General features: G+C 44.7%; 2 protein-coding genes across 3 annotated transcripts; one reads left to right on the top strand and one right to left on the bottom strand.

The window, feature by feature from the left end:
- The first annotated feature begins 1,462 nt into the window (after positions 1 to 1,462).
- Positions 1,463 to 11,961, top strand: SRSF10 (serine and arginine rich splicing factor 10). 2 transcript variants are annotated; one of them, XM_026043306.1, is made up of 6 exons: positions 1,463 to 1,635; positions 3,545 to 3,649; positions 5,384 to 5,487; positions 7,181 to 7,343; positions 7,624 to 7,677; positions 10,977 to 11,961. In XM_026043306.1, the coding sequence occupies exons 1-6, from the start codon at positions 1,571 to 1,573 to the stop codon at positions 10,993 to 10,995; spliced, it is 510 nt and encodes a 169-aa protein (XP_025899091.1). In that variant the 5' UTR covers positions 1,463 to 1,570; the 3' UTR covers positions 10,996 to 11,961. The 2 variants fall into 2 exon arrangements, with proteins under 2 accessions (XP_025899091.1, XP_025899090.1); XM_026043305.1 differs by having other exon boundaries at positions 1,483 to 1,635; positions 7,835 to 11,055.
- A 1,418-nt stretch (positions 11,962 to 13,379) lies between these two features.
- Positions 13,380 to 17,809, bottom strand: PNRC2 (proline rich nuclear receptor coactivator 2). Its single transcript, XM_026043378.1, has 3 exons — positions 17,726 to 17,809; positions 16,668 to 16,873; positions 13,380 to 15,548 (listed from the first exon to the last, which is right to left on the bottom strand). The coding sequence occupies exon 3, from the start codon at positions 15,528 to 15,530 to the stop codon at positions 15,105 to 15,107; it is 426 nt and encodes a 141-aa protein (XP_025899163.1). The 5' UTR covers positions 15,531 to 15,548; positions 16,668 to 16,873; positions 17,726 to 17,809; the 3' UTR covers positions 13,380 to 15,104.
- Positions 17,810 to 24,681: the final 6,872 nt, after the last annotated feature.

Below are 24,681 nucleotides of genomic sequence, written 5' to 3' on the forward strand. Positions count from 1 at the left end.
CGGTCAGGCCTCAGAAAGAAGGCTGTTCTAGGGTTTCAGCAAATGGAGCCATTTAAGAGCTTGGACTGTTTCAAAGTTGCTGGGTAACTGCTGCTAACCACAGTGAAACACTGCAAAACACAACAGTTTTCTAACAGTAAATTCACATATTCCTGCAAGCCAACAACCAGGGGGCATTAAAGGCAATATTCAGTGCTGCTTTTACTCCAAGACATGAAACCTTAAATAATTTTGAGGAGACTKGGGACCGTATCTCTCTGCTCTAGGTAATGAGTTCTTTCTGGATGACAAACATTACGGCTTTACACAGTAATACCGGATCCCTTCTTTTGCAAAATCAAGTGATTTTTCTCTGCAAAGGGCTTCAGGTTATTTGCAATCTGTAATCAGGAACATTTCTGTCTTGTTCAAAACTGTTCATTTCCAATTCTAAGGGCTCTGGAGGGGGAATCCTGGCAGCAAACATGTCTATGCACTGCCAAACTCCATTCCTTGGTGATTGCACTGCTTTTCAGAATGGCAGAGGACYGAGTATTTTCTGCTTTGGTATATCTGCATTGGACCGTGTGCTCCACCGTAATTCAGTCTTGGACTTTCTTTCCTTGGCTCGACTCTCAGGTTCTTTCAACAACACTCATGCGTGTACAGAATCTGACTGGGTAGGTGTTCCCAAGTTAAAAGTACCTGCTGCTAGCAGATTTGGAGCAAAACAGTATTAAATGGGAATATCAAATGCATAAACATTGTCAGCAACTCCTCTTTCTTTTCCACGGGGGCCYGTACAGAAAGCGCTAAGCACACAGGACTGTTTTCTTCTATCCCTAAAAGTGCAATACAGAGTTGGCTCTTCTATCTGCTGTGTTTGTGATTCAAACTCCTTTTRTACAAAACGTGGAGAAACATCCGTCAGTTCAGGGTGTGATACTGCCAGCACAGCACTATGCCCGTGCAGTCTGACCAAGTACAGAGCTACCACTACAGAGCTACCATTTCTCGCCTCTTTCACCCCRGCACATGCCCTTATGCACAACAAAAGCATTAGCTCCTCCGGCTGCCTGTCCTTCTGTTAACATAAATGGCTCTAGCAAGAAGGAGCTTGGTCCCAGGCACTGATGGACAGCGCGGGGGTGCGGGGAGGTGCTTCGGGCAGCAGGCCGGGCGCGCGGCCTTTCCCCACAGGGCAGCGGCCCGCCCTCCATGTTGCCAACGGCCGCCAACGGCCGCCGCGTTTGGGCGGGAAACGCGAGCCGGCGGCGGGGGCGCGCGCAGGTGCACGCGCGGGGCAGCGCGCATGCGCACACGGGCCGCGCCTCCCGCCGGAGGAGGGCGGGGGGGGGAAGGCGCATGCGCAGCCCGGGCAGGCTCCGTTTTGGCGCGGGCTGCGCCGCCTCCCCCCTCCTCGCCCCCGCTGCGCTTCCCTCCTCCGGCGGCGCTCTCGCCGGAAGCCCCGCGGGAAGTCTCGCGAGAGGCGGCGGCGGCGGTCGCGGTGGCGCTGCGTGCTGCTCCGGAGGGTCCCTCAGCCGCTCGGCTCCGCGCAGCGCCCGCGCCGCCCCCGCCCGCCGCCGCCGCCATGTCCCGCTACCTGCGGCCCCCCAACACGTCGCTCTTCGTGCGCAACGTGGCCGACGACACGCGGTGAGCGCGGGCGGGCGGGCGCGGGGGCTGCGCAGGCTTTGGCGGGCTCGCTAGGCCGCGGCGGGCCGGGGGCGGCGGGGAGGCCTCGCGCCGCGCGGCCCCTTCCCTGCCCCCGCCTCGCCCTCCGCCATTGTCCCTTCGCTCCCCGAGCGCATCCAGGGAGAACAAAGCTGGGCYGGAGCAGCGCGGGAGCCCGCCCGGCCGCCTCGCGCTCCCGCAGCCGCACATGGAGGCGGGATTCGCCGGCCCTTGCGCCGCTTCGGTGCTCGGCGGCCGTTGGAATTTAAAATATGCGGTTGAAAAGGCGCCGATTGTTGCCCGGGCGGGAGGAAAGGGAGCGCGCGGGATGGCCAGCGGGGCCGGTCCCGTTAGCGGCGCTGGTAATTGCAGCCCGCCCGGGTGCGGTGTTGTTGGGCTAATTGTTGTGTGCGTGGCCTCCAAGAGGCTCTTAATGCGGAGGGAGGAAGGAAAACGCCTTTTCTCTATAATAATTGCGGCAAAATTAGGTAAGCCTGCAGCTTAGAGCAATACTTTTCACTATATATTTATTCCTAAAGAAGGATTAAGTGTATATGTTGCATGCATCAGTATTTGTTGTGTGGATGTTTTTGGTGAACTGCTAGATTTCTCCAATTCCCTTTTGCACTTGAGTATCTCCCTTTCATGTTTATTACCAGTTGTGAGAAGTTTATTGAGCGTGTGCATTAGGAAGGTAGCTGTGATTTGCAGCATCTTTATGTTGCTAAATATAGMATTTCCATTGAAGTTGCTCCAAGATTTGCTTGTATAAGCTCGAGTTTTGAAACTTGCTGGCTGGACAGCTTGCACCAAAGTTGTTCAGCAAATAACAATAACGTAGGCGCAATGGAATGAACCGGGAGCATTATTGTTGTCAAAGAAATTAATAGTTTTTTTTCTTTAATCGGCGTTCATTCCTCTTTTGGCAGTAAATTATTTTAGGGTCAGAACAGTAAAGGAGGAAGACTTTCAAACCTCTTAAAAACTGAGGTTCTTATTCAAGCTTTCATTGTAAGCTTGTGTTTAAATGATGTTTTTAGAGATAGCTTCATTGGGCAACACTTTGGTTGTTGGAACTGGCTTCTTCTGTATATAACGTATATAATATAATGTATATWATATAGTCTGCTGATTACATACAATATAGATTTTTATTTTTTTCCCAGCTTGTGAGGAAGAGAAATGAATAGCAGTAACACTTTCACGCCACATAATTATACATTCGCATGAGTGTCTCATACAAATTGTTGAGTTAACTTCTTTACATGTATTTTCTGTATATTTTAATGTAACTAAGCAACGTCTCTGCTGAAGGGAGAGGAGTTAGGTCAAGCTGTTCTCACGGTGCCACCTCCCTGGAGTAGCTATGGGCATGAATGGCTGCTCACTCTTTCCCACCCTTTGATACAGTGCAAGTGGTGCATGTTCAATGGAAATGCGTTTGTGTGACGGATTTATTCTTGCACCTTTTCTTTGCATGTTACAGATCATGTCTGCATGTTGCAAAATCGCTATTAAGAATTTTATGGGGTACTTGAAAAATTTCTTGGACCCTTCTCCCTTTCAGCCCACTTTGTTAGTACATTTTGCATTGAATTAGCTATTAAGTGTTATGCTTATAGAGTCATGCTAAAAAGTAGATTGAGAATACTGGGGTGTGTTTTGAGCATCTTGAGGTTCAGACTTTCAGAAAAGCCTGCTGTGTTCTTGGCAATAATCTGTTGGATCTTTCCCACCATCCCACAAGTATTTTACTACACTGATACTCTCCAGAATGCTCCAGAAAGATGGTTTGTCACATTATTTAATTGTAGACATATGTATTATTCTTATTTAGCTTAGCAGATGTTTCTAACATAGGGAGGAAACATATGTGTTTGTGATATTTTAGGTCTGAAGATTTGCGCCGTGAGTTTGGTCGTTATGGGCCTATAGTTGATGTATACGTTCCACTTGACTTCTACACTCGTCGTCCYAGAGGATTTGCATATGTTCAATATCCTTTCTTCAGATGGCTGATTAGTGAGGGGTGTTGAAGTTTGAAATTCAAGTTTGTGTAAGAGGTAACAAATCTAAATGAAAAAGCAGTTTAATTTTGTGTTGTATCTAATAAGTGTCTTTCTTRTGTTGTAGACTTTCATTATATTTGAAGATTAACTCCTCTCAGTTGTTCTTTGCCTTTCCGCAAAGCTTAAATCAAGTCCAGTAATATAAAAGCTTGCTTATGTGACTGAAATTGATACTATTTAATTTAAATGAAAAAATKGTCACTGACTCAAAATTTTCTACCATGTTTTTATTATAACTGGTATGTAAGTAAATTGTGCTTAGCAAATTKTGGCTAGTATTCATTGTTAATTTAAAAAAATAAAATAAAAAATGGGAACTGGAATCACTTGATCAAAAGCAGATTGTATAAAAATGAGGTGAAGTTCTTTCTTTAATATTGTCCCCTAATTTACTGTCCTCTGTTGTTGCCTCAGAATGTAAAGCTGTACAGTAATGGCGACCCCAAAGAGAAAGCATGAAAGAACCTTTAGAGTAGAGTTCAACAATTAAGGCAAGTAGACAAGCCAAAGACCTCTTAAGGATCAGGCTTGAAGAGAAGGGAGAGTTTGGGAAAAGAAAAAATAAAGAAAAGCTGGAAGAAGGACAAGCCATAATGGGAGACAAAGCTTCGCTTTATCTACAAAAGGGGGAAAAGGTTGTTTTTCAAAGTAAAAGATAAAGCCATCTGTCATTTTTGGCCAAGCATCTCATGACAAGTCCTTCTGACAAGCACTTAAAGAGTTAAAGGTCAAGATGAAGTTGAATGGTGGCCAAGATTAAAGGAGTCATACCTGATGTATCCTACAGAAAAACAGTTCTTCTTCTGTTTGTCATGTAAGCAGTAACTTGGTGAATGATTCTGGTTTAGTCCATTGACAAAACCTGTCATATTTCTCTTGTGGGTGCTATTGTAATTGTGATCTTGAATTAAAATGCATTCGTTCTTGGTTTCTCAAGGTAAATATACCTACAACATGGTAGTTTATTTTCTGCATAGATGATGCTGGTGATGGACTGAGTTGCTCTAAGAAAGGCAATTTGTTCTTTCAAGTTCCACACRTGGAACAATGTGTGGGAATCACAGTAGTGGTCCATCATGGGCATTAAAATTGGCAAAGACTGTGCTCCTAACATCTGACTGATAGCATAGTATTTTTAGTGTATGGTTTTATCACAGAAAGACTGTTAACAGTCTATATATGTGTCCTTGGCATCCTATAATTTAAATATTTAAAATGAGCTGCTGAAAAAGAAAAGCTTTATCCCAGTTTAAAAATTAATAGAAATATACAGTTTTTCCTGTTGGCATGCCTTAAGTATTTTAAGAACTATGATTTCTTTTTCTTGTAGTGTGAACATAGTGCAGAGAACTGRATCACCATTAATAATTAACTTATTTGGAAAATATGCATTTCTTATTTAAGTACAAGTGGGGGAAGAAGAAACTTGGGTGCTGCATAGCAGTTGCTTGGTTGTGGATAAGTTCATGGACTTAGCATTAGATTTGAATTTTACCACATTACGGGAATTCTCAGATAGTTGGGAGCAATAAAAGTTGCTCGTGTTTCCTGTAGCATGCCCAAAACCAAACCAAAAAAAGAAAGTAAAATCAGAAAATAACTGACTTAAAATAACAAATTTGTTAATTGCTCAAATTCCCAAGTACCTTAACACTCACCACATTTGAAGATGTCCGYGATGCTGAAGATGCTCTCCATAATTTGGACCGAAAGTGGATTTGTGGTCGGCAAATAGAAATCCAGTTTGCACAGGGGGATCGGAAGAGTAAGTGCTTGCATGGACTTCACTAGATTATGATTTTAGCCTTAATATTTAGAGCTAGGTATCATTACAGCAGTTATAAATTATGTGCTTATTTCTTTCTTGTACCTGAAYAGCACATAGATATTTTGCTTTTTATCCAATAGCTATTAATGTTTCTTGTTGTAATTAGATAACTGGGTACAGTGGTTGCTTGCCACAGTGTATTAACTGAAAATATTATTTAAGAGCTTTCTGTTTTATCAAGCTTTCTTGCAGGAACAGACTGATGAAAATTCTCCCTGTCAAAGTGTGTAGCTCACTCAGTTTAATATATTGCAATGCTTGTTATGTCGCCGTGTGTTAGTGGTTCTGTGTGCTATGCCAGTCTGCTTTCCAGGACTGAGGTAACATCTTCAGCTTCATTTTCATATAGCTTGAGATGAAAATAAATTTTAGAATATCTCTGTCCATTCTGGAACAGAATTTCTGTTTTTGATCAGATTAATTGTAAAGAGGTAATTTCTTACATATTAGCAGCATGAGCAGGAAAGTTGCTTCAGGTGCGAACCGAACAGGTGTGTTGGGCTAGAACGATGCAGTTTGTTCAGTCCTGTACTCTAGCAAGTGACTGGCTACAGATATGCTAAGTTGCAAAAAAAGCTGCTTTTCATTAAATATGCATAGGCAACACGAGTGCTCAAAGATTTTTCAGTTAAAGTTGTCAAAGAAACAAGCTGAGTGGTTTTTCCTCAAAAGTGCACGTTCAGTTTTTCTGAAGTCAATGGAAATCACATGCTGTGAAGGGCAAACTTCTGCCCCATATGTGTAAACATTGGAGTTGCTGTTACGTTTCTGAACAGAGGCTCATAAGGACAACTCAATGATGTCAACAGCAGTGCTTAGCACTTAAAATTGTAGCCACCAGCTACGATAGATTCACTTGATAAGGCAAAACAGGTTTAAAAAACATTGAGATGCCATCCTTGGGCTTGAATTAGGATTAGATTCAAGAAAATGGAAAGAAAGTTGTGCTGCTTTGAGACTTTATAACAGAAGGCATCTATATTCATTTCCACTAATTATTTTAAATAATTAAACCACAAAGTGAATGTGTATTGCTGTACTTTGGGGCCATGACCTTYGCTTTTTCATTTTCTTTTAGAATCTGACTCTCTTTTTGTGGAATCGGTTTCATTACTTCTCTGTAAACTTGCCGTATAGGCAGAAGGGATTGTAGGGAGAAGACAATCTTCTAATCATTAGAGARGACAATAGATCGAGTGCAGTGAGTGATACTGCACAGTCAAGAAAATGGGAGTTTGTTTAATTCCCAGTTAGCTGCCTCTTTTTAGGTGAATGAAGACATTTTCAATAATGTTGGCAGGAATGAGTTGCTAACCTGGCCAGTCACACCAGATGAGAGCTTCGAGGTGGGCTGACATCACCACAGCCAGTTTTTTTTCTGCAATAACAATTCTGACAGGACTGCATCAAGTTTTGTCTGCTGGCTAAACCAGCAAAGCCTCAGTGACATTCAGCAGCCTTTTGTCTTTTTCTGTCTTTTCATTATTTTAGGAAAGATGTTTATGAAATTAAGCTTTCTGATGAATATGTAAATAGCATTAGTAATGTTGCAAATGGAAAATGGGGACTTTGTATGTATGTTGTTGTTGTTTTGAACTTAAAATGTTAAAAAACTGCTCTTTTTCTACAGCACCAAATCAAATGAAAGCCAAGGAAGGGAGAAACCTATACAGTTCTTCACGTTACGATGACTATGACAGATACAGGCGGTCTAGAAGTCGGAGCTATGAAAGGAGACGGTCTAGAAGTCGTTCTTTTGATTACAGCTATAGGAGATCGTATAGCCCTAGAAAGTAAGTGTAGTGTGTTTGGCTTTGACTGCACAGCGGTCCGTCGGAAAAGAAACACCATTGACAATTTAGTTCTTAACATTTTGCTTGTTCTTCTAAACTTACGTTGTACAGTCATTTGTGGGAGTTGGGTTGCTTGCATGCTTCATCGAAACAAATATTGATTGATTCTCTGCTTCATTGGCAAATAACTAAAAGCAAATGCACATCTCTAATGTATTAATCATATGTATAAATACATAGATATTTGTCACTGTTTACTTTTTCTGATATACCTTTTTAGCAGTAGACCTGCTGGAAGACCTCGGCGTAGCAGAAGCCATTCGGACAATGATAGGTAAAATACTTTTTACATGATTTAAATTTAAACTAGTTCACTGTGTTCCTTTAACTGTAGGCTTAAAGTTTCTCCTGGTAAACAATTTTTAATGTACTAGATGTCTAAGAATAGTGTTTTTACATTCAAATCTCCTCTCTCCCCTTTATTCTGATAGGTTCAAACACCGCAATCGATCTTTTTCAAGATCTAAGTCCAATTCAAGATCACGATCCAAGTCACAGCCCAAGAAAGAAATGAAGGCTAAATCACGGTCTAGGTCTGCATCTCACACCAAATCTAGAGGCACCTCTAAAACAGATTCTAAAACACACTATAAGTCCAGCTCAAGATATGAAAAGGAATCGAGAAAAAAAGAACCAGCTAGATCCAAATCACAGTCAAGATCACATTCTAGATCTAGGTCAAAATCCAGATCAAGGTCATGGACTAGTCCCAAGTCCAGTGGCCACTAACAGTGTATCCATGTTGTTTTTAGGCATGTAACATTCATTTACACACAGTTCAGTTTACTTAAATTATCAGGAATATGATGTTGCAACAGTGCTTAAAAAAAAAAACAACAACAAAAAGAATTGTCAGTTTTCCCTGTAGCCGACAATGGTTATAATTAAAACAGTGTCGAGAAGCCACTGAGAGAGAGAGAGAGAGAGAATGTCCACTTGGTTAAATGTCATGGGCAGCTACTGATTTGATTGTGGTGTCTCTATGTATATTTTTGTAAAGACTTGCATTTTCAATGCTTCAATATTGGTGATGACTTGATTGATCGTAACTTGCAACATTGTCCTATTGAAAAAATGTCATGCCCGCACAGCGACTGGTACTGGCTCGTGCCGAACGGTTAAACCAACCGTTCAGCTTGTTCTTTAATACTAAACGTGGTAGTAAAATGGAAATGTGGGAGCCGTGGTGCCGGCTGCGCGCCGGGCGTTGCGGGTGTCGCGAGGCAGGTTCCTGGCTGCCGCAGGGAGCTCTGCACAGCGCTGCCGGTTCTCTTTACGCTGCCGGCTGCAGAGGCGATGCTCGCGTGTAGCCTCCCCGGGAGAGGGGTAGTCCTGAAGCTTGTTCAGGGAGCAGGCAGGGACACACCACGTCAGGATGGAGGCTTCGTGGCTCTTGACCTGGCTGCTAATGCTAAACGTTGGTGCGAGGAGGGGAGACCCCTTGCAATGGAAAATTAAGTTCAGATTTCAGCAGAAGAGCGACTGCGTATTAGGTTGTGCGTACATTTTATGCAGTTTTTGTATCTATTCTAAATTTTAGTGAGCAGTTAACCATAAAATTGCTTAGTTTTCCTGCTGTTAGCTACAAGTAGATTGTTTCGAGTTGTGTGTGTACAGTATRTAAGAACTAAACTTTTATGCCAATGACTCCTGTGGTTAGTTGGTGTATTCATAGGTATAAACCTGCAGCCATCTCTCTTCTCGAGTACAAAGGCTTGCTGCTCCCATCCAGAAGTACTTAGCCGAGCAAGGCTGAATCACTTTGTCCTCAAAATGGATAGTGGTTTGGGGCAAGATTTCATTTTACTTGAACAAAGGTTTCAAGTTGGATATGAATAAGAGCTGCATCTCTAGCTATTTAGTTTATCACTAATACAGTATAATTAGTAAAATGAATGTGAAAAATAACAAAACCAGTGTGTAATCTTACAAGTATTTCTCTAGAAGGCAAGATAGATACTTTGTTATCAAAGCGGCTTTTGGCGTTGTTTTTTCTATTTCCCTTCAAAAGCCAGCATCACACTTAGTGGTCCTTGTCTGTGTAGTAGCATACAAGACCTTCGTTTAAAAACTTCCTTTTTAGAGAAATGTCTTAGGTTTTGGTTTTACTGTTTTCCGCAGGGCCTTTGAAGAACTGCAGATGGCTTTTAAATACTGGCGGTGGAACGTGCTTAGGGGGTTGATTCTAGAACCTTTGTATATTTGATAGTATTTCTAACTTTTTCTTTACTGTTTGCAGTTAATGTTCATGTTCTGCTATGCAATCATTTATATGCACGTTCCTTTAATTTTGTAGACTTTCCTGGATGTATAGTTTAAAAACCACAAAGTCTATTTAAAACTGTAGCAGTAGCGTGCAGCTCTAGCAGAGGAAAGTTGTGGGATTAAACTTTGTATTTCCTTTCTTATAGAGGCTTCTAAAAAGGTATTTTTATATGTTCTTTTTAACAAATATTGTGTACTACCTTTAAAACATCAATGTTTTGATCAAAATAACTAAAGACCCAGCTTATTTTCTGCTTGCTGTAAATTTAGCAAACATGCTGTAATAAAAAAAAAAAATGAAGGAAATACTGATCCACTGGAATTATTGTAGCTTTAGAATTTGACTCCAGAGAATTGCTAGGAGCAGAATTATGCATCCCTTGTGGAGTAAAATCTTTCCTATGGTATTTCAGTAAAGTCAGGAATCTGTTTATTGTTTGACATCGGAGTAAATATCACTTCCTATTTCTACGAGGGGTACTAGACAAAATAAGACTGACAAGCAAATGTTGTAACACCTTGAAATTTCTCTTCCATTGACTTTTGTTATTGCTGGGTGGACTTCCCTGTGGTTTTAACTTGGATATTGCTGGCTAGGTTACAAACTGCAGTTAAAGATTCATAGAGAGGCTAGTTTCTAGGTGCTAGATAGCTCCTCCTTATCCAGAGCTGCACCACCAGTGGTTCTTCAGCAGGCTGCGAACGGGCTTTGGTGCTCAGGAGTTTGAGCTGCCTCCTGGCACTAGTGCTTGTAGAGCTTGTTCTTTTTATGCCACTGAATGAGAGCAATTCTGAAGAGCACTTAAATACTTTGATAAATCCAGTCTTATCCTTTTTATGTTGAACTGTGATTGTCTGGTAGTTGATTTCCCTGAAAATGGTTTGTAACAAAGGGGAGGGGGGGGTGGAAAAAAGAACACTCCTGTTTTCCAACCTCTTTAAATGGCAGAGGTTCAAAGCCAGGTGCTGCACCTGACGGTCTCTGGGGAGGATGCGGATCCAGAGCTGGGGGGTGTTGTCAGCAGCCTGCCAAGCACTGCTGTGAATAATGGTCACCTTTTAGGCCAGCCAGAATTGGAGCTGGTTGGGTGGGGAGGAGGGAAGAGGACAGCGTGGCCAGGCTGAGATTCCAGCTTGTGCCTGCAGCCTAACAGTAACAGACCTTAACTATTTTGTCATCGTGTCCTTATATTGTGTGCCTCAACATTTATGTATAGCACAGTTTAAATTTTTTGTTTTGAAAATCCAATTCATTGCAAGTATAATGTAGTATCTGACAGTTCTGATGGTTCTTTCTTTCTCTCCCAGAGGTAGGACTAAACTTTGACTTGACTTGTGTATATGAACAAGCCAGAAAAGCCGAACACAAACCCACGATGTTTCAAGAGTGCATGAATAAAGATGTTGTCCTAGTTCTTGCTCCCATGGAAAAATTGTGAAGAAGCTGTTCTGTGGGCCTTTCAGTTGGGGACGAGTTAGCAGGTTGTGGCCAAAAGGGCAGGGAATGTTTGTGCATTCACGYGAGTCCAGCCACAGCCCATCTAGATAACATCTCCCTTCCTTGATGCAGGTGTCTCTTCCTGCTCTAAATAAGCAGTAGCCTGTCTTGTGCAAGCTACCCGCAGGTTATGCACAGCTGGAATGCAAGAACATACGCAGGCTACAAAAGATCATGTATAGGCATCTTTCTTTTGGAGTCTCAAGACTGGTGGGAATTACAATTTTTTTTTCCTCTGTGGTAAACTAGATTTTGTCATTCCTGCAAATTATGTAGAATTGAAGTAGTGTGTATAAACTCTGCTGAAACTAATGGCTGTGCTCCAAAGTATCTGCAGCGTAATGACTGATGTCAGCAGTAACAGAAGGCTCTATTGGAACTTCCTTTTTCACCAAAAGTCCATGCACCCAACTGATAATTTTAATTAAAAATCTTTAAATTTAGTGTTTCAGTAGCTGGGTGTTTAAATTAGGGACTATGATAGGCTGGTCTCTGAAAGCTAAATGTTATCCTTTCTATGTCTTTTAAAGATGTTTAAATGTATACTATAATGGCTTTATTCAAAGTGAAAGTTTTCAATTTCAATGTTATTTTGACCTCTGCTCCTAGAAAGAGCTTTTYCTTTTTCTCTAAATGTTTAGTCCGGGGTAGCAACTTGAAAACTGTTCAGAGAAGGGTAATTGGATTAAAAAATACATTTGCAGCACTGCTACATGATTTTTGGCAGGGATGTTGCAGATAACATTTTGAAGTACAAAAGAAGAGATTTACTCCTCTTCGGGACATAATCACCCATTAGTAATTGCTGGTTTTCTCCATTTATCTTGTAACTTGCTTAAGAAGTCTGTAGTCCATTGCTATAATACCTGTCTAAAGATACTCTTACTGATGAGACTATTATAGGAAGGGAAGACTATGTACCCTGTAGTGTGTTTGATCAAAAGATGCTAATGTTTTATTCATACACATCCTTTCTTCTTGAGTTTTGTGTTCCATCTGTGCAAATAACCCTGTGAATTGGGAATAAAATGTACAAGTTTTGACTATACCTTGAGAGCACCTTCTGACTTAATTAACACAGCTGGTCACCAAACACTGGACCACCCAAGGGAGCTGCTTCTTGGCGCAGAGCACTCGGGCCGAGGGCGCGATCAGTGGCGGGACTCTGCAAACTGCCCCTGCCCCTCTCCTCCACGGAGCTTGTTGGGCTTTCTGGGCAGAGCCGGCTCTCCCTTCACCCAGCGGTTGGGGTAACAGCATAGTCTTGTGCTGCACAGGTCACTTGGCAGCCTGCGAGAGGGGGCTGGAGAAGCAAGCTGCCCTGTTCATTTCTAGCCCGTGCCACATCCACAGCTCTCTGCAGCCTGTTGCTCCTTGTGCTTACAAGTGTCTTTAATTAAGCAGGCAGGGAGACAGGTTAATGACGTTAATGGGGCCATTAAGTACCTTAATCAGCCTTGTGGAGTGTCAGTGCTTTGCTCAAGGCTGGGCTAGCTGTGTGCCTTTAATGCCCGTGTGTAAGAAACCCTGGAGGCTGAGATCAAGGAGGAATTTTGTCCCTACCTCCATCCCTTTTAGAATAATGGGGCTAAAGGGGGAGGTGGAAGAACCTTCCTCTTCTTCCCAAGGTACATTCAGCACTTCAGYAGACACTTGCCTGAGTTAAATATGCCTGGTGAAGGCTCTACTCCACCTGACCTCCTTGGGATAAAATGCTGTACACCACACCCCTCCAAGAGGGTCAGCACCTTTTTACAACTCTGAACTACTGAAAGCCACATCATCTTTTGTGAATTCATTTAGGTGAAGGTTGTCCTCTGTGCAGCTTTTACCAAGGCAGTGCTTAAACTGTACCTGATACTGTCAAGTCCTGGAAAGGTTTTAAATGCATTTTAAACACTTAAGCCCCCACAGTTTGAGTCTTGTAGAATGAGATACACTGGCCTCATGAGGCAGGTTGCTGCTGCCCCTGTACTCCACTGCACAACACTTCCACAGAGTCCAGCTCGCCTGCATACAGGCTCTAGTACAATGCTGTGAAGCAAGAAATATTTTACATAACCCTCTTAAAATAATTAAAGAGTAGCTTAGGGGGAGAAAATTTGATTTATTCAATTTAGTTTCCAATTTTTACATACAAAGTTAGTAAATCACATTTGGAAATTGAGTTCACAATTATAGTTGGGATACAGCTTAACATTGGTGAAAAGATAGGTCAAAGTATTTTGAAGACTGCCAATTCCATCTCATTTGAAACAAAGTATTTGTAAACATTCAAGCAGCTGCCGCCACGTTCTGAATGTATAGGAAGAACACATCTTAAAACTTTTACAATTATAAAAATCACATTAACTATTTTGTTATCATCTACTATTTTTAATGTCAGATTCTGTTGATGACAGGCCCTTGTTTCTACCAGATTCCAGTGAATTGTGGCAGCACTGAAACCTACCCCTTGGCTGCTAGGAACTTGTTTCTCATTTCATCACTGCAGTTGCTGGTGACTAGTAAAGCCCRGGACAGAAGAGCGCTGAAGCAGGGACAGGTTTCAGACGTCAAAGCACTGTCCAAACAGCTCAGTTCCGATCAGCTTCCTAATCACAGCACTTGGCTTTTCTTGGGAGACATCCAATCATTTAACATGCATCTCTCCTATATATTCAGAACATGAGCATAGAGTGGAGGTTTTTTTAAAGTTTTTTTTTTTTTTTTAATACAAAATTCTCAATATGCCTCTTTTGCACTGAGTTTAAGAAAGGCGCCTACGAAGAAAAACGTGCATGGTCACTGTACGTTAAGTGCAAGGGCACAGCCACAAGTGTGCTTTTAGGTTTTTTTTTTCTTTTTTAAACAAAATACTTCTTTTTTAAATCAGGCCATGTACTCAGCATGGTCATCTTACATTCAGCAGTTTTGTACTAAAAATACTTTTGTGCAGGAAAGCCCAGCATAAATTTACATATGCTACAAAGTTTTACAGTTATTTACATGGCTCTTTCTTCCCTATCTATGAAAACATTTTATACCTGCCACAAGCTACAAGTAATTTAAAACAATATTACAGGGTACAGGGTAACCAATTTAAAACTAGCCTAAGTAACTCTACTCCATTTTCTCCACAATTACAAAATTGATATAAAAATGCATTTTAAAATCATCAGTGCAATTAAAATACAAGGACTTTAAGTTTTTGGCAGTCATCTGGCAATGTAAAATATGTCATTAGTTGGCACAGTTTGACTGAGATTCCAATTAATTTTCTAGAGCTGGAGAAAGACCAAAATACTCATTTGCCTGATGTGTTCTTCTATCTGTTCAAGAACAAGCAACAAAATCAATTTAGCTGCAGACTTGAGTGCTTGTCCAGTGTAAAGAGTGCCAAATAAAAGCTCACAGGTATRAGAGAGAGAGGGGAGAAAATAAAAGGTAAAAAAAGAGAGAGGAAAAAAAAAAATCTTCAAATGCCACCTAGGCAGGTCTCTGCTAGGAAAGTCTGCTCTGCAGAGCTTTCACATAACTAGCAAATTTGACAAGTTTGAAAGACAAAGTAACTGCCTAAAGCTCTGTGTATTTTTCCCCAGTTAATGCTGCATTCAGCTAAGCAGAAATTGGTTTTCTAATACCATTCCTAATACCATACYAGGAAATAGTCACAATCTCAATTTTGAACCAATCCAAATCTATTCCAGTAAATGAAGAATTGGCAACTTGCTCAGAACTGAAATTCACTACAAAATATTTTTTTCACAGTGACATGCATACAGCACAGGTTGAGGTGAAGCACTGGAGGGGTATGTAAACTATCCCCGTTCCCCTTCCAGCTGCCCAACTATGTGCAGAACTAGTTCCATATACCTGTACACCTGGAGTTATGAATGCCTATTCTCAAATTTGAAACCCTGTAAATTTAAATAACTAAAAATATGGAAAATTACATCTCAAGCCTGGACTTTAAGTAAAGTTTTAAGCTGAAATGTCATTATTTCTTTATCAGAAGGTTTAAAAGAAACGGGTACCCAATGGCTTGGTGGCTTAGGAAGAACACTTGGTGAGGGTGGCTCACTAAATTTTGCGCCAGCATAGTTCTGATTGGCTTGAGGTGTGAAAAACAAGTTGGAACTTGATAAATTGGGACTCCAATTTTGATTATTGGGGAAATGAACATTGTTCTTTCCCCCTTTCTGCATGGCCTGCCACGCAGCAGGTGATGAGTTGCATCCGTGTCCTCTTTCTTTCTTCATATAGGTCATCTTCATCTGAGAGTTCTGATCTTTATTCTTCTGCCTGTTTTTAAGTTGTTGATGGTTCTTGGTGGTATTTCTAGCTTGTGGAACTGGAATGTTGAACCTTTCTCCACCACCCATCTTCAACTCAAGTGTCACCTATAAAACAGAATGACAATGTGAAGCTTGGCACTTGTGACTTTTTCAAACATGTTTTTGTTTTTTTTAACATTCTAGGGAGTTGAAAACACTATCCCAAAATAAGACACATTTTTTTTTCTTCCACTGACAAAAGAGTCTTCAGTAATACAGACTCAAGAACTCAGCTGACAAAAATCACAAGACCTGAATTATAGTAAACTTTAAAATGTCGTGTCTGTTCAGTGTAACCCAGAGGACAGGCATCCTACCGAACCAGCATCACAAAGCACAGGCAGCCAGTATCAAAGCAACACTAACCCCACACTTAGGGTAGAGGTGAGAAAACAAGGAGGCTAAGTTAAAAACACACTCTGGTGCAAGAATCTCTAATGTGTTTTAGGTGAGAAGAGCCAAGGACTTGCCAATGAGGGCACATCCTCTAGACAGGGGAGGACATGGACTGTATGATGGCTCAGCAGTGGCTCATGAGGACACTCTAGGCCAACCTGGCTTCAGTGACAGTACCCCATGGCCCTCTGCCACAGCTGCAGCCTTCTCTGCCTGATTGTCTGGCCCTGGAAATAGCTGCTACCACCACTTCCTTTCCCAGCAACTACCACTAAAAGCATATTAAAGACATTGCTCAAACGCAGTGCCAGATTTAAGTTGTTAGTATCTAATCCTGAAGACRTTTATATTTACATTCAGCCTATGATATGACCAGAGATCTGGACAACGTCTACAACTGACAAAGCCTCTCCCGCTGCCTCACTGAAACGCTCAGCAGAACGGCAGACGCCGACACAGAGCTTCCTGGGTAAGGAATATTCTAACACAGAATATTCCTGATATTCCTAACATGGAGCTGTGTAGCTGACCACAGCAAGGGAGGGGCAAGATCCACTTCCCAAACAGCTTTTCCCAGAGGGAAAAGGGGCACATGCATTAGTGGCACACAGAGCAAGACTTAGGCACCCTTCAGGAACAAAGCTCTCCTCAAAGTGTGAGAGCAACTGGAAGTATCCTCAAATAAAAGCAAGCATTTACAACCTGACTTCTAAACTACAGAGCCAGATATTAAACACCCTGTTTGGTCCTTTCAYGTCAGTTTTCCCACAGTACATTATTCCCATTTACCTTTCACTTGTCTTCTCGGATTCCACACTCTCCAAATCCTGTCCCCTTTCTTGCTTCCAAGCCTGGAAAAGTAGATGCTGCCTTTCGCTGGACTCCTTCCTTTGGCTAATGATAGAAGTTTTCATGGGCTGATCTGCTGCGTTCAGCCAGGTAGCCGAGCCCAACATCGGATTCTCGGCACAGAGGTTCCAAGGGAGAAGTCTCAACTGGATAAATTAGAGAAGTCCGAATTCAAATAATGAAACACACAATTGCTTCTCCTTTTATTTAAAGTGAGAAGAGTCACATGATCTCTAAGCCCAACTCAGACGCATTCCTCTATTAAAAAAGACAATATACTTAAAACATTTTTTTACAGGAGAGTATTTTTATCCCCGTGAGCCTCACCATTATGCTTAGTATTTCCACGAATGTGTTTTCATCTTGGTATACATCTTATACTAATAAATATTTTGGTTAAACAGAAGTGAGCGCAACCTTAACCTCTCTTTCAAAGGGAAGTCAAAAGAACGACCAAAAAAAAAAAAAAAAAAGAAAAGAAAAAGGAAAGAAAAAGACACACTTGGAGATGAACTACGCGGTAGCTGGTGTCTCAGTGTATCACCCTGAGCAGAGCCCCCCCATTGAAGCTGTCTCGGGAACTCACCCCCGACTCAGTGCGACCAGCCCCCCGTACTGCCAAACTTTGCTGGCCCTAAGCGCCCGACACTTCAGTTGCCCTCAAAGCCTTTTTCAACCACTCCCATTTCAAAACGAATCAATCCCTGACCAACTCTTAACTAAACAGGAAACTGTTTTATCTCGTATGCGCCCCCTCCCCCCCCGTCTTTTCCAAGGCGTTCCAGCCTGGTGACCTCCCCAGCAAACTGCGTCACTCCATGTCACCCGCACCTCCAAATGTCCCCTCTCCCCAAAGCGCCAAGCTTGCGCCTCTCCCTTCTCGCCTCCCGGACCGGGGGGCCGGGCAATCCCCGGCGCCGCTTCCCCAACAATGGAGGAGCTCGGCGAGCACAACATGGCGGCGGCGCCCTGCCCTTCCCACAGCGCTCTTCCCTTACCGACTTCTGTCCGTCTCGTCGGCTCCCAAGCACAGCTGCACACGGGCCTTTAGGCRCCGAGCCCGATGCTCCTCCGCCGCCGCTCGCCGGCCCCCACCCCCCCACCCCGCAAAGCGCACTCCGCCTCTCTCCACCAACTCCTGCCGCTGCTCCTCTCTCTCCCACACAAAATGGCGGCCGCGGAGCTGCGCCGTATAACGCCATCACCCTCCTCCCCCCTCCCCGGGCCTTCCCGCTCCAGCCAATAGGAGGGCGCTGCGTACTTCCTGCGGCCAATGAGGAGCAAGCCCCGCCTGTTGCTGGGGGCCGAGGCTGCGGCCGTGCGCGGGCGGAGCCCGGTTTGAATCCCCTCAGCGAAGGGCAGGCCGGGAGGGGCGGCGCGGCCGCCGCTTTCCCCTTTTGTTCGTCTTGTTTATCCCCTTCACAAAGTTAAGGGCTTAAAATAACCTGTGTGGGTTTTACGACCCGTTTCAAGTCATTGCTGGTAGCTTCGGTTCGCGGAAAACGTCCTCGTAAGATTTGGCAAGCCCATAACCTCCCCCTGCCACCTTCATTTGTCCCTTTACAAGATTTCAGGGGGAATTTTTATGCCAAAACGAAGTTTGAAAGGAAAGTATTCACGAATTAAAATGTTGGTGTGCTGTGGGAATGCATTACCAAAAAAAAAAAACCCTAAAAAGAAACTGTGGGAGGCTTGTATTTACCTTCACAGGGTTGTTCCTCTCACCTCAGAGCATCATTCATATAATTCATACAGAAACAACAAAATTTTGTGCCTTTACCATGTATCCAGCAAAATGACAAGACTATGAGAAACCCCAGCACTCCTTTAGCAAGCCTCTCCATACCATCACCTGCACACATTGGAAGCACCTAAAATAAATTACAAAAATAATATCAGTGTCAAAAGGAACACGGCTTTCAGCTTCATCGATTTCAGATGGAGAAAAAACAGCACACATACGAAAGAGACTGGGCTTCAGGAGCCGGAGCACGGCCTGGGAGGAGCCTCCTTCGTGCTCTGCTTCCCTCAGCACAAAAATGGAAGATACACAACTTCCTCCTCCAGCTCTGGGACACTTGAAAACACGGCTGGTTTCTTGCTGCTGAGCGCCGGGTGGGACAAGGGACACTGACTGACCTCGGTCCTTCAGCAGAAGCAGAACAGGGATGCCCTCCCCAGGGAAGCACCTGGTCTAGGCAGTATTTCATAATCCTCTGCATTATTAAAGAAAAGCCATATTCTATTTTAATATACACGACGTGGCGACACAACCAAGCTGAGGCCTTTGTTYATGCTCCTTATTGAGTGTTGGCATAAACCAAATAGAGATTAAATTGGTTTTCCTCCCTTTGCTGTGTGTTTCTTGGTTTTTGAAGTTATGTCTGAGATTCTTTGAGTAACTTTCTTAAAAGGAGAAGGCCTGAACAGCAGTGTCTGCTGTAACCAAACAAGCCTTGAGAGACCACTAATGATCTCCAACAACTCTCCTGTAACACCTATCAGCYGGTTTTTGCTTTGGTTAAACCTTGAGTGTTTTTATCTGCTGAAATATCTCCTCATCTCATAATGTGTGTTTGAATTGGGGCACATCGCTGAAGCTTGGAAATAACATTTTACAGACTGCAAACGTGCACTCGTGCAGGGAACAGAACAGTCAGGTACTTTTCATTTCAGTTCAAGGATAACACAAGGTCTGGCTGTTTTTCCACATTATCTCTTAGATACTTCRGAAAACATCTTGTCCTTTTCAGGGCTGGTTTTGGGGTCAGGTTGACACAGTTGGCCAGAGGCAGAAGGCAGCAGGAAGCCTCAGTGATAAACCAATCCCACACGTTTCACTGGAACATACTGGGAAGCCAGCTGAGTACTGCAAAAGTTGTGTAATCCACTCAGTTTAAGCGGGAACCCGAGGGGTACTTTTAAATCAAACCAAASGACAGGCAGTCTAGAACATCTAAAAAAGTGTCTAACTTCAAGCGCATGCACTAATAATAATAATAAAAGTTATCATAATTTCACACTGCAGTCTCTGAACACTTGGGTAACTTTCCTGTGGTAGGACAAGAGAAGATAAAGTCCCCAGGGCTGCTGTAACCCAAACAGGTACAGAAACACCTCGTGTGACTGAACATCCCAAACAGCRCCTGCCAAATCCAGGTCGCAGGTACCTGCGGTTTCTTATTACGGACATCTGGGACCTCTTCTCAAGAGGATACTCCATTCCCTCAAAGATTGATTTTGAATCCATCCTGTGTTTTAATGGCCTCAACACAAGACTTCCTGCTCCTGAGGACGTGGCAGGACAGTCACCTCAATTACTCATGGGCTGCAGGTGGTGACACACAGGCCACCCCCGGCATYGGCAGCTCCCCCTTTTGTGCACTGTAACTCACCAGCCAGGCCAGCACAACTGCAGCCCCGGCTTCCTATCACCATGTGCCTCCCACTGCAACAAACTCCTTGACCTCATCTCTACCCTGCCTTCACTAGGTGCTCTTAAAACTTATTTTGCAAGCRCTTCTCATTGCGCAAGCACCTGCTCTGTCATCCTTGCTCTGCTTCCTCCAGGTAATCAGAGGCTGACTGCAAGAACAACCAAGTTTCCCGCTGTTCCTAAGCAGCCACATTCTTAGGCTGGGTCTACCTTGCTCAGATCCTCCTCCGGCAGCCCTCCAACGGGCCTCTGCTGCCGCAGAAACAGCAAAGCAACAAGGTCTTCCTCTCCAACAACCCCGTTTTGTCTCAGAGCAGGTCTAACCAGCAGCTCTTAATACTGTCTGCCCAGGGAAGCCAGCTCTGCCCGTGCTGATGGGGCAGCAGCCTGCAAGGGGCCCAGCAGTTCTAACAAAGACCAAGTCCCCAGAGCTCATTAGCCCCAAACAGCYTTCAGCAGTGAACAGCAGCCCTGCCCACGCACCCGTTTGTGCCAGGACAGAATCTCCCGGGAAAAGCCCCTGATTGCTGCAGGAAGCAACCGGGACAGGTGATTCACTCCTTAAGTCAACACTGAACCATTGCCCCAGTTTTACTGCACAGAGGACAAGTTTCCCGTGACTCTCAGGTTTTAAAGGGGCATAAAGAATAAACACACTTGGCATTACTAAGATTCCCATGATGTGCTTCACGTTAGTTACACGGCACCATCTGAGCCAAATATTAACTAGCGTAACAATAATCTAACCAAGTTTCCCCTGCGAGGGAAAYGTGTTGATTTTGTGTGTTCTTAAAAGAAAAAAATGACACAAGTATATAGCAACAGAATAGACTTTATTCTATTCTAACACATCCAAATAATAGAATTCTATTATTATAACACATCAAGCACCCCAGCAATTCAAGGGAAATTTATATTAACTCGTTGCTTAAATGAGTCCTTMCAAGCTTGTTTTTAATGAAATCAGGGGCAGGATCCCTAGAGATAATGCAGTATCCAAGCCATGGATATGAATTGTCTCCAGAGCACGAGATTCCTCCTGCACGCTTCTAAAACCAGACGCACGCTCAGCAGTATCTCTGAGGACTTCTCTCCTTTGCTGAGGTGTGACTGCAGCATGTATATCTGTATATATATATATACATGCACATAACCCAGCAACGGTGAAGAAAATATGGAAATACAAAGCTCATTTAAGGTCAGTTAAGGAAGCCATGAGTCTGAGATCATGCACASAGCCCCATAGCAGCTTTCACAGAATATTCAAGGCTGAAAGGGACCTCTAGAGATCATGTAGCCCAACCTTCCTGCTCAAGCAGGCACACCTAGAGCATGTGGCACAGGGTGGCATCCAGGTGGGTTTTGATAGACCTCCAGAGAAGGAGACTTATGGAGCTTTGCCATAATTGGAATGTGAACGTGGTAAATAAAGGCACATCCAGGCAYGGCTTCGGCATCACACCCTTCAGCTCTCCAGTCTCAACAGCTCCCCATTCAAATCCCCAGCTGCTCTGACTCACCTGCACCCATAAAAGCCTTCAGCCCGTGTAAGTCAATAGGCTCAATTCACACCTTATCAGCAGAGAACATGTTCCCACCCTGCACACACCTCAGTGCARGAGAGCAAGCAAAGGGCTCCTCCAGCCAGCCCCAGCACACACAAGGAGGCAAAGCAGCTGCTCCTGAGCCAGACCAAGACCAGGAGCTGCCGCACCTACCCCGTGCCCTGGTCTTCCTCAGGCATGGAGCAGAGCTAGGAACCCACCTGGATGTGGCTAATATATATAGTTATTAGCAGGTGCTATGACATAGCATCTATTTAACAGTTGAGACATGCCTGAGTCTACTTCTAGTTTAAAAAGCATAAAATCAGGTGCAATGAATTCAGGCCACTCCACCCAAGCAGGAGAGCAGCCCTTTAAAGCCCCCCAGGCAAGTGCAGTCYCTGCAGAGCCTTTTTCCAGCAGGGCTGTTTCCTCGGTTTCTTGAGGCAATGGGTTGAGTTAATTTCTGCTAAGTAGCAACAGGCAAAAACAGAAAAGAGAAAGGGCCTGCCCTTAATGGAAAAGCAGTGCTGGTTATTGATCTCAGCTGTTGGTGTGGGGATTAGCCAGAGCGGGGCTATTCGCAGCCTTGATAGCCACAGCTGATGCCAAGGGCGCCTTGCATGCAGCCCAGCTGGGAACAAAAGCCCTAGATTATAAAAGTCAGACTAGACGATTTTACTTTTACCCTGGCAGGACAATTTTGCTACATAACAGGATCCAGAAGCCTAATTAAAAGCTGGAATGTGCTTCCAGATCCACTGCAGTAATGTTTCTTCCTTTATAGTGCTTGTTCTTTTGTCACAACAGCAGCTTTCTTTGCAGATACAGAAGACCTGGCTTCATAAATCACAAAAGCGGGCTGACTGCTGCGTTTCCAGYGCAGGACTAAGTGCCATGCGGACAGTCTATTCTCACTTTGAGCCATGTGGTTCTCTTTCATTGGCACTGTTGAAGATGTGGGGTCCCAAAGGGRCTGGAAGTTGTCCTATTGTATAGGAAGAAATGTTTGCTGGCTGGGGACAACGTGTAGCTCTTAAGCAATGTTCCCTGATGCTCAAATAAGTCTTAGTAGAGCTCTTTAACAGAGGCTAAAGGTAATTCTGGCAGGGAGAAAAATGGGTGTATTTCACACCACCGTGTTGCACTGGCTTTGCTTTATCCCACGATACCTTACACACCATTGATGTAACCCTGCACACTATTACCTGGGGAAGCGGCGTCCCTTACCTGGGTAGTCCTTCCACGTGAGCTCAGCCTGCTCAGAGGGGTGAAGCACCAGAGCAGCTCCTAGGGCCACGCTCGTACGACTCGTGCTCGCGGGCAGTCGCGCTCTGCAGACTTTGGGATGTCAAAAATCCACGCGGTGCCTCCCCAGGCATCGCTTCCACACTGAAATGCACCTGCACCCTCATGTGTACCCCAGAAATGTTGTGGTGAGGATGCTCTAGACCTGGGAAGCAGGGCTGTCCCACACAGGAAGGGTAACCAGTTAACTGGTTAAAGGCTGAACTGGAAGAGTCCCGCCAGGTAGTGGCACTTGCAGGTAGTGGCACTTACCCTCGGGCAGTGACGTGCAGGGGCGGCCGCCTCCAGCTTGGGAGGCTTGTGGGCTCTCCCGCTGGGAATGGAAGGGCCTGGTTTCATATTGGGCACGTTCCTCACTAAAGGAATCTTTACAGAACGTGACCTGAGGGGCACAGAGGAGCAGCCCGTTGTGCAGCAGGCTCCCAAATCCACCCGTGTGAGCAGTGGCTGAAGGCCRAGGTGGGTCCCAGGCGGCAGCGGTTCCCAAGCGCCCCGGGAGCYGCAGGGAACCCTCCACTTCCCTGCYGCGGAGCACGAGGAAGCGGCAGGTTCCCCCTGTGCCGCCACCTCGTTCTCATGGTCTGCGCGGCCCTGTGAGCACCGGCCGCTGCCCTGGAGAGGGCAGCCGAGCACTGCTGAACCCGGCACCGCTGCTCCTGCCCCGGAGCTGTCTGGGTTCCAAACAGGCCCTTGGCRGCTCCTGGGAACAGGACCTGCAGCAGGGAACGGTCTCTCCTCTGCGGCCAGGCCACTGCCTGCTCCTCCGGGTGGGATTCGGGAGCCTTGCGTTGACTTTCCCGAACCATAACCCTGCAAATGTCTTTGAGATTTCAGGCAGCCTTGCACCTATGCACCGACACGGAGCCTGGAGTAACAGATCCCGGGTCCTCCCGCAGCTCTGGTGTCAGCACCAGCCCAGGCTGTCCCGGCTTCGCTGCCACGACAGCCCAGTGTCGAGGAGCGAAGTCCCTGCAAGGCTGACAGAGAGCTCGCTGGGAGGAAGGAGCACGAGGAGCTCGCTGGGAGGAAGGAGCACGTGGGCAGGTGGAGCAGGGACAGAGCTGGGCACATCGTGCCCACGGTGTGGATGTGTGGCTTAGGGCAACCCGTCTCCTCTCCTCTCCTCTCCTCTTGCAAAGGGGAAAGCACTGTTTTAGTATCAGCAGAGCACATTTGTGCACAGAGAAACGCCTGGCACGATTTCACAGGCACGGAGAGGTGAGATTCTTGCTGCTAATGGAAGCAGACAAGAYGGGGGGGCAGTTCTATGAGCTGGCGCTGTGCACAACGAGGCATCTCTAGATTTTTCTCTCTCTGCTCCTTAACTCTCTCCCTTTCCTGCCCATTTCCCCACAGAGCTCAGAAAAAGCCCCTCAATGTGTCTTGCCTAAAGCATCCCAGGTACACGGGGAAATCAAAGAGACTGAGCAAATGCTTTGGGCAAGGCGGAGGGCTGGGTGACTGCGAGATGTGGCACCAGCAGCCAGAAGCAGAACGCAAGACCCAGAGGGGAAGTGGGCAAGGAAAGAAAACCTRACACACAGTCACCAAAAGAACAGGAGGCAGAGCAGGAGACCGGAGGAAGGATTCAAGCTGRTGGATTTTCAGCCCAAGGGAATAATACGGAATGGTACAAGAWACCCAGAGGAAACCAGAAGCGCTGCCG

This window comes from Nothoprocta perdicaria, unplaced genomic scaffold (genome assembly GCF_003342845.1).
Source record: "Nothoprocta perdicaria isolate Ctin4 unplaced genomic scaffold, notPer1 scaffold_33, whole genome shotgun sequence".
In the NCBI taxonomy this organism is placed as follows: Eukaryota; Metazoa; Chordata; class Aves; order Tinamiformes; family Tinamidae; genus Nothoprocta; species Nothoprocta perdicaria.